Source organism: Amblyomma mixtum, chromosome 3 (genome assembly GCF_055824585.1).
Source record: "Amblyomma mixtum isolate Tamu chromosome 3, ASM5582458v1, whole genome shotgun sequence".
Lineage (NCBI taxonomy): Eukaryota > Metazoa > Arthropoda > Arachnida > Ixodida > Ixodidae > Amblyomma > Amblyomma mixtum.
In genome coordinates this window covers 122,464,034-122,479,028 of record NC_143014.1, presented here as the reverse complement: position 1 = coordinate 122,479,028, position 14,995 = coordinate 122,464,034, and the positions used below count along the sequence as shown (strand labels likewise).

General features: G+C 46.3%; 1 protein-coding gene across 5 annotated transcripts in view; it reads left to right on the top strand.

Annotated features, from left to right (window-relative positions):
* Dlg5 (MAGUK family member discs large 5) overlaps positions 1-10,636 on the top strand; it is a 77,991-nt gene extending 67,355 nt beyond the window's left edge. For all 5 annotated transcript variants that reach the window (XM_089581003.1, XM_089581002.1, XM_089581004.1 and 2 more), the window contains 4 exons: positions 3,745-3,977; positions 5,848-5,957; positions 8,825-8,934; positions 9,806-10,636. In XM_089581003.1, the coding sequence (XP_089437129.1) occupies positions 3,745-3,977; positions 5,848-5,957; positions 8,825-8,934; positions 9,806-9,909 (557 nt within the window). In that variant the 3' untranslated portion in view covers positions 9,910-10,636. The remainder of the gene's footprint in view (positions 1-3,744; positions 3,978-5,847; positions 5,958-8,824; positions 8,935-9,805) is intronic.
* Positions 10,637-14,995: the final 4,359 nt, after the last annotated feature.

Genomic DNA, 14,995 nt, shown 5'->3' with positions numbered 1-14,995 from the left:
TATTTACTCGCGTAATGAACCCACCTTTTTTCCACATAGATTGACATAAATTTAGGGGGTGGGTTCATTACGCGGGAAAAAATTTTTCGAAATTTTTGAGAAGGTCGAAATTTCATGTCACATTGAGGAAAATCGCGGTCACAACCTTACCTTTATAGTACAAACACGTACGCGATGAATGTGAATAAAAATACATTTTTATTCACAAGCCTCTGGCTACTTAAGACCTCACTCGGTCTCGCTATCTGAGGAGTCACTTCGACTAATGTCGCTTGCCACATCGTCAGCATCGGCGTCGGCCCACAGCGCGTCGTCTTCAGTGCCGTCAAGGCTGTTTGAGATGCCGGTCTTTTTGAAGCTGTGGATGATGACCTCAGTGGATATCATGCTCCACGCTTCTAGGACCCATCGGCACAGCATGTCGATGGTGGGCCTCCTGATCTTGCCTGCGGGAGTCAGGTCGTGGTTCCCCGCGGCCATCCACTCAGTATAGAGCCGCCGCACGTTGTCCTTGAAGGGCTTATTCACTGACACATCAAGGGGCTGCAGCAGTGATGTAAGGCCACCTGGGATGACAGCGAGGTCCGTGCGCAACTCGGTCATTCGGCGGCGGACATTTTTTTCGAGATGACCGCGGAAGCTGTCGAGAACAAGCAGCGATGGCAGAAGCAGTGCTCCGGGCCGCCGTCCCCAGACTGTTTTCAGCCAGTCGGACATCAGATCAGCCGACATCCACCCCTTCTCATGTGCGCGAACGTGGATACCAGCCGGAAGAGCTCCCTTTGGCAGAGTTTTTCTCTTGAAGATAACGAACGGAGGCAGCTTCCTGCCGTCCGCTGTTATCGCCAACATCACGGTACACCGCTGCTTCTCAGCGCCCGTCGTCTTCACCAGCACACTTTTAGAACCTTTGGTATCAACCGTGCTGTTTCTTGGCATGTCGAAGCAGATAGGCGTCTGGTCCGCGTTCCCGATCTGCGAGAGCAGAAACTTTTTCTCCTCACGGACACGAATAACAAAGCGGTGGAAATCACGCACTTTGTCGTCGCAATCCGCCGGCAGCCGTTGGCATAACGTTGTGCGCCTTCTGAGGCACAGCCCGTTCCGTCGCATGAAACGCGTCGTCCAGCCAAAACTGGCCTTAAATTCATTTGCGGGAATGCCATGGCCTCTTGCAGTGGCCCGCGCGTGATTCTGTATGAGCTCATGGGACACGGCACATCCTTCATTGCGGAGCCTCTTGACATAATTCAAGACTTCTTCTTCCACGCGAGGAAACTTGCCCTGCTTCGGCCCTCGAAAGGCGCGGCGATCTTTCTTCGTCGCTCTCAGTTCGTCCTGCTGGTTCCTCCAGTAGCGCACACGCACGGGGTCCACACTGAAATGCCGTCCAGCCGCACGGTTTCCATGCTCTAAGGCATGCTCCACAACCTTGAGTTTGAAAGCTGCCGTGTAACTAGCGTAACGCCCCATCACACAACGCACAGCACGCACGAAATAACGCCAAGGCCGTACACAACGCACAGCAAATGCAGAGGACGCACGAAATAACGCCAAGGCCGTAGCGCGCACTCAACTCCAACAGCAACAAAGCGAAGTGCTAGCGAAATGGCGACCAGCGCCGTTGAACTTTGAAGTGCGTTTGTCTTTACTTCGCACTGCCGCCGCCGCGCAGGCATGGCGCTATAAGCAGAGGTTTCGTTTTCGATTTCATGGAAGCCACTCGGCAACGTGCACGATCATCATCATCGCTATAAGAAAACGATGAATTAGAAAAGTTTGACAAACTGGGTCTTGAAATACAAAGAAAAAATAATAGCGTAAATAGAATAGCGTAATGGAAGCTGCGTCACCCCATTTCAATGACGATGCTCCAGTAAATCCCTTTTGCGCATCCGCCAACGAAGCACGCAGTCGATGCCCGCGTTGTTCGTGTCGCCGGTGCTCAGCATCATTCGCTTCAAAAGATGCTTATCACGGTGCGATCTGACAATTTTATGGTCGTCGACAGCGCCGGTCATTTCCGCCAAGATAACTCGAAGATGCACACACACGACGCATGGACCCCCAGGGCGGGTGCGCGTTATTTCGGCGACGGAAAAAAAAAAAATTCATTTCTCGTCTAAGAAAGTGGGGGGTGGGTTCATTACGCGAGTGGGTTCATTACGCGAGTAAATACGGTAGTGGGCCCCGACGATATGGATGCATGCACTGGGGACATTTAGAATAGGGTTTTTCTGTATGCAGAAGCACCAGGCTTGGGTTCATTGATTGCAGCACCACTGCGGCCAAGAAAAGAAATGCTAAAAAATAAAAATAAACCTGTGAAATTTTCTTTGTTTCATATATCTGGTTACTTTTCTGTGGAACTAAATTCACATATAATAACCGAAACAAACGGAACATACAAGGAATGCATCTGACCATTTTTGTTTTTACTGTTTTTACTGCGGCATCATGGGCAGAATGCACAATGGTAACTTTTGCAAATGTCATGTCATTAGTTTCCATTTTGTTTACTTGCATATACATAAAAATTACTGCATAAATAAGAAAAGTGTGTTAACAGAATACAAATTCTTTGCAACCCCTTTTTGAACCGAAAATTTCAGCCTGTTCGAACCTCCCACACTTTCTGACGACGAGCGATGTTCTTTCGCTAAGCCTGCTAAGCCTAGCAGCTCTGTAAATGCGGAAGCAGTCTGAAAATTTTATGCATTTTATTGCTAAAATTTTGTGGTGCAGGTATCTTCAGACTAAACAAAAGCTTTGTGCGCCTTCATGCGCTGTGAACGCAATGTTGTAGCAACGATGAATGGGTGGTGAAGTGAGAGGCCCTGCTTCAATGGGTGCCACCGTGTTGCCTGAACATAGATTGGCATTGGGGGCACACGCTATTTTGGCAAAATAGAGTTTGCTGCTAACATTAGCCCAAGGTGCAAGGCGTGCCTTACGTTCTGCGCATGCACATTTCTACACCCCAAACTTCTTGGGGGCCCGAAGGCTCTAAAATTATGATGTTTGATGTTACTTTTTTTTTAAGATAAAAAATAACAAATAGCGACTAAGTTTCTTCTGGTTATTACAATATTGCTTATACAATTTAGAAATAAATTATCACACCCTTCAACTTGTGCCATAACACGAGACACGCAACAGCTGGAGCAGAGTACAGCTTGCAGACGTTGGCAGCTGTTCAGGCATTTTTTCTGATGCTCTTGCACCCCTCTGAATGCATGTCTCACTTCAGTGCTTTCAATAATTGTCATTATACAAACAGTGTTAACAATCATACTAAGTGGCCGCACGTTGCGCCACCATCAGATCACCTTTCTTCCCCTGTGATTGCACCTTGTTGTTATGATGGCTGACGGAGTGGTTCCTCCTGGTCACAGGACCAGTGGGCTAGTTTCAGTCTCTGGCCGCTTTTCCAGTCTTTGGAAGTGGTGCCTCTGGTTGGTTGGAGGGCTCCATTGCCGACGCATCGCAGAAATTAAATTACGTCACGGCATGTCATGTTTCGCCGCCACTTTGAATGTGGAATGGTTTTGGGACTTCCATTTGTGGTTTTCTCAGCAACACAGCCACCTTTCAGAGCATAAAAAATGTAGGTAGCGTTCTTGTGCAATAATATGTCTGTCAGATTAGTTTGGTATTTTCGTTTAGTGTCTCTCCTTTTAAGTGTATTTTCAAGTGGAAGAGGTGCATGTGTTCGATTGTGGTGTCCCGTCTGATTTCTTTCAGACCCAAGTCTGCGGCCAGTGATCCTGGTGGGCCCTCTGCAGGAGGCAGTGGTTGATAAGCTGGAGCAGGACTTTCCGCAGCAGTTCCAGCGCTGCCCATCCCAGCCACTGCGTGGCTCCCTTCAAGCCCTGGAGCAAGGGCTGCAAGACCTGAGCCTGCTCGACTTTCGCCGCAGGGGTTCCCACTACGAGTGCCTCACCCTTGATGCCCTCCGCCACTGCACCAACCACAAGGTATTCTGCACCAGTACTATTGGCTGCTGTTCATAAATTTTACAGCAAGAGCTGTTGAAGGCCATGCCCTGTGTTTTGCATCATAGTAGTAGTAGTAGTAGTAGTAGTAGTAGTAGTAGTAGTAGTAGTAGTAGTAGTAGTAGTAGAAACTAGAGAGTGGGGGGGTTACGGTGGAAGGAGGAGCGTATGCAAGAGCAGAGCAGTGCGTAACTGGACAATGGTTATCACTGGAACCATCCAGTGGGTGGTTACCGTGGAAGGTGGAGGGTACGGTGAGAGCGCAAGAATGCACAACCAGAGAGGGGTTGCTGTGGAGGGGGGACCACCTAGGGGGTGATTACCGTGCAAGGAGGAGGTTATGCGAGAGCGGAGGAAGGTAGCATGGTCCAGCTGCGATGGCTGCTGCGAACCACACCACCCGAGGAGAGGCTCAGCGGCTGTGGCACTACGCTCCTGGAATGGCAGACTGGAGAGGAGTGCTAGTCGAGAACGAGTATTTGTGGGCAACCAAAAAAAAGAATGCTCTATAACTGTACATGTATGCATACACTCCCAAATTCTTTACCTCACTATATCGTGAAATGAAAATACCCCAACAGCTGTTGCTGAATCTCGCATTACACAGTGGTAACCATCCTGCGAGTTATTTGTTCTGTCTTTGTGCTTTCTAGCAGAAATGTCAAATGAGCTGAAACAAATTGTATTGCTGTCAAATACAGGACGGTCATTTTAAGTGGGTGTAGTATATTCTGAAAATACAGGAGTGCAAACTGCAAGAGGATAGGACATGGCTTGTCCCATCCTCTCACTTTGTCCATGTTCGTGGTTTGTGCTCTTGTATTTTCTTGAATATATACAGGTGTGGGCATAAGTAAACTGAGCATGCTATTTCATTCCAAGTGCAAAATCATGCCTTCCCAGTTGAAAATGAAGAAACGTCCACTACCGGCATGTAGTACATACAGTTAGCTGGCGATTTCAGTTAGCTTGTGACGAAGGTTCGAACGCAATAGCCTGCTCCATTTACTTTTGTCCGCACCTGTACCCAAGCCCAGTGCCAAGTGTTGCATTGTACATTAGGTTGATGTGCATGCATGTGGACCTTGTTTTCAGGAGCTCTGCAGTAATTCCCCCAGTTTACGATTGGCATGGTGGTACATTTCTTAGGCAAAGTGACTTCTGTCAATGTTCATAATTTTTCTAGATCTTGTGGTTGCAAACACATAGCAAGGCCAACAGTACTGGTGTGTGTAAACGCACGTACAGTGCAGTTGCTCTGTGAGGGCCTGCCACTTATCTGAAGACTTCCTTTGTTTTTAAACTCTGCTCTTCTATCTTCTTTTTCTGTTCCCTAGCAGCTTAAGTTCATGAGTGCTGTAGTAGCCAAGCCTTCACTCTGAAATATTACTGCATTATTCGGTACACTGCAATGCGCTGTCTTAATTAAGTTAGAGATTTTAGTTAATTTGCATGTGTTTTGGCATGTAGATACTGTATAGTTACCAACAGTGCTTATTGCATGCTACGGTGAACTGATGAAGACATCAGTAGAACACCAATTTGAGATTTTTTTTATTGCTCACAGCCAAATTGATCTTTTGTGATTAGAATTCCTCCAGTTCTTCCTTTCAAGAACCCTGTGAAATTGGCACCAGTGTTGTTGGGTGCTATTTTTGTACATATGCCGCAAGTAGCTTCCTGTCCCCCCTACTGTTGCATCTCGACGTGCCTGGCCGTTCAGGCACAGAACAGGCTGCCAACGCAGACCGAGAAAGTATTAGCCATACAAGCCTGGGTCATGCCCCTCAATGCCCAGCATATTTGTGGCTTGAGGCATCTCGCATTTACGCTTGTCATCTTTTGCTTTCAGCTTTGCCATGCTCTGCTGGATGTGAGTCTATCTGCTGTCGAGAGGCTCAACAGGTGCCAGATCTACCCAATTGTTATATTTATCAAGTTCAAAACAACAAAGCAAATAAGGTGAGTGTGCATTTCCCTTTTGATGTTCTAGCACAATTCTAATGTAAGAAGCAGTGAGTGCGTCTGAGCAATGCAAGCGAGACTTCTTTAATGTGAGCACTGGTGGACAAACAAAGGTACTGGTGAGTCACTTGATGGCTTTCAGTCAACCAATTGCTCTATGCAGTCCTATGAATGGAATGTAAGGATGGTCATAAACGCTTGAAACCACCATTCATATGGTATGTGCGGTTACATTTAACACATTCCAGATTCTTCAGCACTGCAAAGTACACTCTCAGTGGCTATAAACATATTTTATAAGGGAGTGCAAATACTGAAATTTTGTCATGTGAATTGAACACGAATACAGTTGATGGCCTGTTTTTCAAGCTCCCTATGGACCGTGAAAACGCCTGAAAAATCAGGTAATCCAGAAAATCAAATTTCACAAAAAAATCTCTACCTTATTCAAAGTATGCTAGAGGAAGGAGCTAGTAGTTTTGTGCACATTCTGAAGCACCTCATGACTATATCTCAGTGCACCATGTATGCAAGCGACTGGTGGCAACCGCTTTCACGAGCTCGATGTTGATGATTATGCTGCTACTGGCATATCGCACAAAGAATGCGTGGGCTGGGACAAAGTCTAGACATGAAAACGAATGTGCCGCTGCGGCAACTGCGCTGCGCCTACAGTATGAAGGGCCCAGATCAAGAAGGCGAAGATGGTGAAAGGATAAGAACCGACAAACAGCCAAAGCAAGCGCTCCTTTGGTGTTGGCCATCGTAATTATGCCTAATTTGGTTTGGTTTATGGGGTTTAACGTCCCAAAGCAACTGAGGCTATGAGAGACGCCGTAGTGAAGGGCTCCGGAAATTTCGACCACCTGGGGTTCTTTAACGTGCACTGACATCGCACAGTACACGGGCCTCTAGAATTTCTCCTTCAAAGAAATTCCGCCGCCGCGGCCGGGATCGAACCCGCATCTTTTGGGTCAGCAGCCGAGCACCATAACCACTGAGCCACCGCGGTGGCATTATGCCTAGTGACTAGAGCCAAAATTGGCATCGTAACTGGCGATACGAACTCTGTGGTGGCTTGCACATAATCAGAGACACCTTGCCTGTCATCAAAACGCCAGTTGTTGGCGGTTTTACGATGGAAAAGTCAGGGCTCTGGTGCGTTTTGCCGTGGGTACGCTCGCATTGCTTTGAAAAGCACCACCATTTTCTTCTGCTCACTGTCTCCATGTGCCATACGCCTCCCATGCTACAGATAAGTTCCGTGAATTGTGACTACTGTTCCAAGTTTATGCGGCAGACGACATCCAAGAACAGTGCAAATTTGAAACCACGCAGGAGTAATGTACTGACCTGCAGACAATACCAGCCCCGCCATTTAAGAGGCTCCCTTTTAGCTTGAATTTAATTTTGTTTGATCAAGTTTTTAATCTCTCTTGCAGTTTTAATTCATGAGGTTCCACTGTATACATTATATTGCAGCTTGCGTATTGGCAGCGAGTGAGAACAAGCTCTTAAAAATCGAGCAGTCAGTTGTGATGCTTCCACAATTTCAGGCTCTCTTATACATTGGCTCTATGGATCATGTCACAGTGTGGCAAAAAAGTCCGAATAATCAAGCAGGTCCAAAAAATCGGGTCTAAATTTTCAGTCGGTGACTTAGTGAAAATACCTACCTTTGAATGTCGAATATATCTGTTCAGTTTAAAAAATTTCGGAAAAAGACCGGCAAATGCTGTATATTTCTTTTTTTTTTCAAAAGATTGTATGGTTCTTGTAACCAAAATAAATAAAACTAGACTGACTCACTACCATACAGAAAAAACATGACGTGCACAGAAATGTGTACTGTTTAGAGGATTTAATGTCCCAAAGCGACTAAGGCCATGAGGGACACCGTAGTGGAGGGCTTTCGACCACCTGTGGTTCTTTAATGTACAGTCAGGCCGGAATGAAACTCGAACACACATATGTCATACATTTCTGCTTTGCAGCGAGATATTCCTTTACAACCTATTTTCGATTATGCATTTCAGTAGGCCCTTTACCCAGACACATGAATCAGGCTAGTGTTACACTTCAGCTGAAAGTAGACAGGTAAAATATTTTGTTTTCTTGACATGCTCTGTTCGTGTTTCATTCCGGCCTGACTGTACACTGCCATCACACAGTACACGGGCCTCTAGCATTTTGCCTCCATCGAAATGCCACTGCCGCGGCCGAGATCAAACCCACATCCGTCAGGTTAACAGCCAAGCACCATAACCACTGTGCCACTGCGGCGGCTGTACTGTACAAATTCAATTTTTGACGGCTTGTTGAAAATGTGGGTCACATGTGACCCATGGCCTATGGTGCGGTAAGGAAAGGGTTAACCACCGCCCACTTAACCACCCACAGCTTGACATGATTCAAAGGTATGCAAGGTCTCATTGTAACCTTTCCTCAAATAGGGAGGCTTGAGGGCTTCTTCACTGAGGCACTTTTGTCTTCTGATGACTCAATTCTAATAGCAGATGCTTGCCTGGTCATAATAAAAATTAGGGGGAACACACAGTTTGTGTGGTGTATTCACTGTTAAGAACAGTAACTTTAACTTGTTAACACTTAAAGTACATTCAGAAGGGAAGATACCTGTAAAAAAAAAAAAAAAAGGCATCCTCTGAAGTGGAGGTCAAAAATGTCCATTTATTGGCAGTACTATATGGGTAAAAAAAATTGCTAAGCCTCTAATTTCTTAATTCATGTTCATACTCAAAGGGACAGAATGTGGACTCAAGGAAAGTCTTTAGGGACGAGTAGTATGTATGTGCCGTTCCCAGTTTTCTGTTCATTTGCAAGATACAAGTGTTTTTTGCTTTTAGGGAAGTGAAGGACTCAACTTACTTGACAGAGAAGGTGACCACCAAGGCAGCTAAGGAAATGTATGAGCATGCCCTCAAGATTGAGAGCGAGTACAAGCACCTAATCAATGGTATGTTCATATATTTGTTTCACATGTTTCAATCATTGTGGATGAAATTGCTGCTTCTATTGATAAGCAACACCTACTGCATGAATTGGCAAAGCTATTGAAATAATTGAAAAAAAAAAAAGCAGTCTGCTTAGAAATCATCTACTTGTAAAGCACCTGCTTACAAAGAATCTGTTAACAAAGTGTGCTTTGCCATGAGAGTGTGACTTTGCTGCAGCAGGTTAGCTATAGACCAACACCAATCTGTGACATAAGGTGCGGTGGCACTGCTGCCGCTGAATGGAGGTAAGGGTGAGGGGTGGGGGAAACAGCAAGAATAGCTTTGGTTTAGTGTTATTCTTCTGCATGATATTTGCTGTTGATATCATTCATGAAGCGTTAAAAATGAAAACAAGCACCTCCATGTTTTGCACCAACTATATCACTGAAAAAAATTGAATTAGTAGTCAGTTTGCAAAGTGGTATGTAGTTGATACTTTAAACCGATGAAAAGAGTTCTAATGTGAAAATTACATTCAGAAATAATTTTAATGCAAGAGGCTGTTAAACAGCATGCTACAGGCATGTGCAGCAGCGCATATGTGTGCACACAATTTTTGAAGCAGTCCTGTAGTCCTGTTGCATAGGTTGAAAATGTGTACCTCCTGTAGATTTGCTTGGTTGATACGTTTTGTTTAGTGCCTTTGATTGGTGACGTTCACACTGCTTGATTAACCAGAAAGACTGAGTGTGAAAGTGGCGCTTTAAGTTGATCACGTATAGTATTTAGAGAAAACCCGAAATGTGCTGATAGGATCATTGGATTTGGCAGAGGGCCAAAGACACGGTGCTTTCTGAGCAGGGGTGATTTTTGATGTCCGTGCATTTGCAGCCGTGATCCCGGGCAGCAACTTGGCCTACATGTGCACCCAGGTCAAGATGTGTGTGGATGATGAACAGAATAAGGCCCTCTGGGTTCCCTCTGGATCAATCTGACGTTGGGTGATGGCGTCAGTGGAGGCCACACCGGCTGTGTTTTTTCTCCTCCTCTTCTCGGTGGCTCTGTGTTGGCAGCTCATCTACCCTATGAACAAACTTGAACACGCAGCAAGTCTTACTTAATTTCAGAGTCCCTCTCCTACTCATGTACAGGGCATGTGTGCTCCTTGAAACACCGCCACCATTGCAGTTAGCCCTTGGCTCATCTTGTTAGACCGGTTGTGAAACACTGTACACTTGTTTATGTTTGCAGAGGCAGCCACTTGTGTTGTGGTCGTTGTAGAGAGTGTTCATAGGCTAATATATGCATAAATAGTATATATATACACACAATATATAAATATATATATAAATATATATATTAAGGACGTACCTGTACAGGCATAAACACCCGGCAAGCACCAGACAATTGCCATTCTCTCTTCAGATACAGCATTGCAGACGCACACATAAATACACACAGACATAGAGACATGTATACTGCAGCTATTGTGTTAACCTGTTTCGCTCAAAAATGTCTTCTTAAAGGAGAAAATTTTGGATGCACTCTTACCTCTTTGGATGTGACCCAGGAAAGTTTCCCAATGGCTCAAACAATTTTTGCTTTCTCACAACAAACAAGAAAATATACTGACTGAGGTTGCATTTCTTTCCGGATCCTCTTTGTACAAACTGGTCTCTTTGGAAATAAAAGATAGTTTTACGACTTCCTTGGAAACCATAATATTCCAATGTTTTATTAAAAATCCTAGGTCTTCTGTGCTTTTGTTTTCCTTTCTTACCTCTTAGTAAGGCTGTGGTTTGTTGAATTGACAGAGCTGTAAATTAAAAACGTTAAAAATGTTTCACATGAAACAAAACTGGAAAAAGCTTAATAGTAGAGTACATTCAAAGCCTCTTAAAAAAGCTTTTTGAACAGAAAAGTCTTGCATCTGTAATTTCTATGTGCAGCAGTCTTATTGTAGTACGCAGGGGAGAGCAGCACAAAACACAACATAAATTTTCAAATTTGCAAACGCCCTCATCAAGTGTTCCTCTGGACGATTCCTTGCCATCGGGGTGCCAAAATTTTTACTTCGGCGCACCCGTTTTGGCCAAAACAAAGAGCTCACTGCCCGCTGAATGCTGATGTGCACAGTCAGCGCTGGCTGCGCATCAACAGAGTTGCCAAGGCCATTAGAGTGCATTCTCGAACCTTCTCGCTGCGCATGGTCCTCTGAGAGCACGTGCTTTTCTCGGGTATCGTGTGCAGTTTGTTTTCGCGGCGTAGTCACATGGTTTGACCATTCGGCAGTTTGTTTGGTGAGCTTGACGGTATTGACGCTGTGCTGGTTTCATGAGGTCAATATTAGTGGCACTAGATAATTGCCGTTGACCAGAACGTGGCCATGATCTCTTGTATTTATGCGATTCTAACGCGCTCCTGTTTTTTTTGGAAAAAACTTGTCTAAAAAAATTTGCAGTGGTTTAGCTCTGGTTAAACCTGGAGGGTTGCGAAAGCAACGAGGAGAGAGAGAGAGGCGATGGAGAGCGCGCGGCAGTGGCGGTGGCCTCGGCACGCTAGCTATGCGCCGCTACTGCGCATGCGCAACTGGCGAGCGCGGTGGCGGCACCTCTGAGTCACCCCCGCAGCGACGGCGGCGGTGCGCCAGCTGTGCGCCGTGTGATGTCACTTCTCCTCCCTCATGTGCAGTATGGCCTTTCCTCAGCTCCGCGAAATGGCCCGGTGACTCGCGTAGTGTTGCTTTTGCAACAAAATGATATACGCGTTAGAATCGAGTACGAGAATGAAACTACCAGCAACACCCTAGTGTCATCGGCATCACAAAATTGCAGCTTGGTACTTATTGCCAGTATACTTACAGGAAAGAAAATCTCCGGTGGGCGCGTAGTCTATAAAGGAGAAAGTCTGTACGTCTCCCACGTGATTGCTCGTGGTGATATCTAAAAACATTGCGCGCACGCATACGCGGACCAGCGCAGCAAACTGGCTGCAGATCAACCTCCTCGCTGCTGGCGCCCGCGCAATGGGCCGCGCAGGCGCGCGCACTGAAACATACTGACTCCAAAACATTATTAGGAGACTGACCCACATTCAGCCTCTGCGCTCAGAATTTCTCCACGACGAAAAAGTAGTCCACTGCTTGAACGTTTCTTGTTACCTAAACAAGAAGCCTATCACTAGAAAAAAATTTGAGCGCTAGAATTTTGATGCATGGATTGTTTGATATAGTCAAACATTTAAAAGTTGATTTCGTTTACTGTTGCGATTGGCCAGTGTAGTAATACAGGACGCCGCGGCCCAGTGTTAGCAACTGTTATTTTTTTTAAGTTTTATGCTATTATAGAAACTAAAAACCAGGGTAGAGGGACCAGCTTCATGAGCACTTTGCTTGCGATGGCTGGCCGCATGACGTCACGCTCGTGAGTTTTTTTTCTCACCATGCCAGTATGTTAACTCTGGCTTATTGTGCGTCGATGCATTAAAAGTTTGTTAATTCGACCCCAGTTAGAAATCCGTATAATTCGAACAGCCGGTGCGGTCCCGGCCAACGCCTTTGTATTGGACACTCGCTAATTCGGACGATACGCGTCTCGAACCGATGCCGCCTTTTTTACCGAATGTGGTGCCCTCTGGGGTGTGGCGAAAATTCGTCTGCTACTGATTGAAAACAAACACGTGGGAGGCGTAGGCGCCATCCGGTTCCATTTGGAGCGACGAGCTGTGCCTGCGAAGTGGAAAGTGTGCGCTTGACAGCTGCCGCCATCTGTCGCATGCACCCGTCACTAATATGAACTGCGAATGCACAGTAGGGGCTGGAGGTTTTGTTTTCAACTAATGGAGTTGGAGGAGAACAGGCGTGCATGCGTAGAGCGACTGTGTGAAAAAGGCGGATTTGAACAGCTTCACGAAGGGAGGCCGCGACCAGGTACGACTAAAGTCCCTTGATTCTAAAGTACTGCCTTTCTGTGAGCTTTGCCGCCACACTGCAGACCCTCGCACATCCTCCTCGCCCGTCTCTCTACTCGGCGCTTTGGGGGGGGGGGGGGGGGGGGGGGGGTAGACGCGTCAAAGGCGAAATCGTTGATATACTACAATGAATGATTTTTTTCTAAGTAACAGTAAGTGAGCCAAGCCAGGCTCACTTGTGCAGTAGTCAATAAAACTAACGCAAAAATTAGAAAATAAAATTCTTCTCTTTCTAGCAGCCGTGAAATTTGTATTGACCAGGCAATAAAACCGTTGCACGTGCTTTAGCTTAAATTTTTTGGTCTGAAACTTGCTTTAAAAAAGTGCTTAACGTTGAAGAAAATGCCCCAGTATTTTCGCAGCCAAAATCGTTCACCTGAAGCTTCACTTATGAAATGACATCTTTGACTAAACTACCGCAATTTTTACCCGCTCGATTGCAAAAGAACAGCGTGATAAACAGTATTTTCGCGGAAATGCAGCGCTAGGTGAAATCTGCATTCAGGGAAGGGTCAGTGTGCTGAACAATATTGAGGAATATACAAATTTAACGTAAATGTTATGCTCATAAAAACTGCCGTATTGAGGAGGACCGAGTACGCTTTTATTATTCATGCCGCAAGCGCTCGTGTTTAGCGCTTTCATTGCTCAAACGAGAAGGGGCTAAATGTGGCTCGTGGTAGAGTCAAACATGTCGCATCACTTTCTATTGGTTGCGTTTTACAACAGAGCGGAGAAAAAAGCGCAAACTTACACGCGCTCAAGTGTGCCAGCGAACACATCGGGCCGGCGAGCGCGCGATGGCTTTCGAAGCGTGCCGTGCGCAGCCAACGCGCAGCGCGCACAGTCGACGGGCGAGGATAATCGAGGAGGGAAACAAGGGGGTGGAGGAAAGTGTCGCTACTTTAAATATCAAGGGGCTTTAAGTATGACGGCACGGTAAGCGATCGTGAAAACAGCCCTACTCAAACATGAATTGCATGCTGCAGAGTTGCCTGCGTACCCCTGATGTGCGCGCCATGGAAGGCGTGACGAAAAACGGACGGCCGCGGCTTCTGAGAACAGTCCGACCGCTTAGTTTCGGTTTCGCTTTTCTGAGCTTCGCCCCAGCCCTCTGCAAACGGGGGCTACCGGCTGCGTGCCTTTCAGAATGCTGATTTGCACCTCTGCGCGTCTTTCTTGCTTCCATCCTCGTGGTTCTTGCATTGCGCCAAAACTGCGCCCTCGTCACGTGCTGTCTGCTCTTTGTGCAGGAAGCATGAAAATCTGGTGCGCGTTATAGTCGAACGCACTGCGCTTTTTTTTTCTTTTCTGAACGTGAAAAGCGGGTGCGCGTTAGAATCGAGTAAATACTCTAAGCGGTTGCATCAGGTACGAAGTGTTAGGTAGTGAAGGACTTTCACGTAGCTCCGATCACACTGTTCACAGTCTTCGGCAACAAAGAAGCAGTCATTATAAGGACGCTGTGGACAAATAGTAGTTGGCCTGTAACAATAGGGTATACTGCGTTCCAATCACAGAAACCACTCTCACCGAAAGCGGCTCAAAAACCAACACGGGTGTCGCTGTCACCGCTCGATTTCGCAAATAAAAAGCGTGAGCTGACAACGAACAACCTCCTTAGTCGACGCAGATTTTTCGCGGATCCCTGACGCTACGCTACATCGCCATTTACTTCAAAACGGTGGCAACCCGTACTCTTGAGTATACGACCACGAGTTTAAATGTAACGGCGGGAAGGTTTTTAAATCCAATTTTCTCGGCGTTAAATGCGTCTTTTGATTCCCGAAAAACTTCAGCGCCGCCATAAAGACCCAGGTAACCCATCTCTACTGAGAACAAGGATTAGATGGAATTCTCCTCGGTGTCCCTCTAACACCGTACCCCGTTGTGCGAAAGGAACAAGGAAGAAGCTGAGATTATTTGCGTTAATTCATAACAGTTGAGGGAGCTTTTATCCAATTAAACGATTAGCCTTCGGTCTGGCCTACTCGTTCTCCACTGCGCACATGTCATGCGGTGAGGGGAAGTAAACCAAAACGGGTGTTCCCGAAGGAATCGCAGCCACGTGCCCACTGTCACCGCGACCCGTATCGGCTTCAGCGCCGCAAA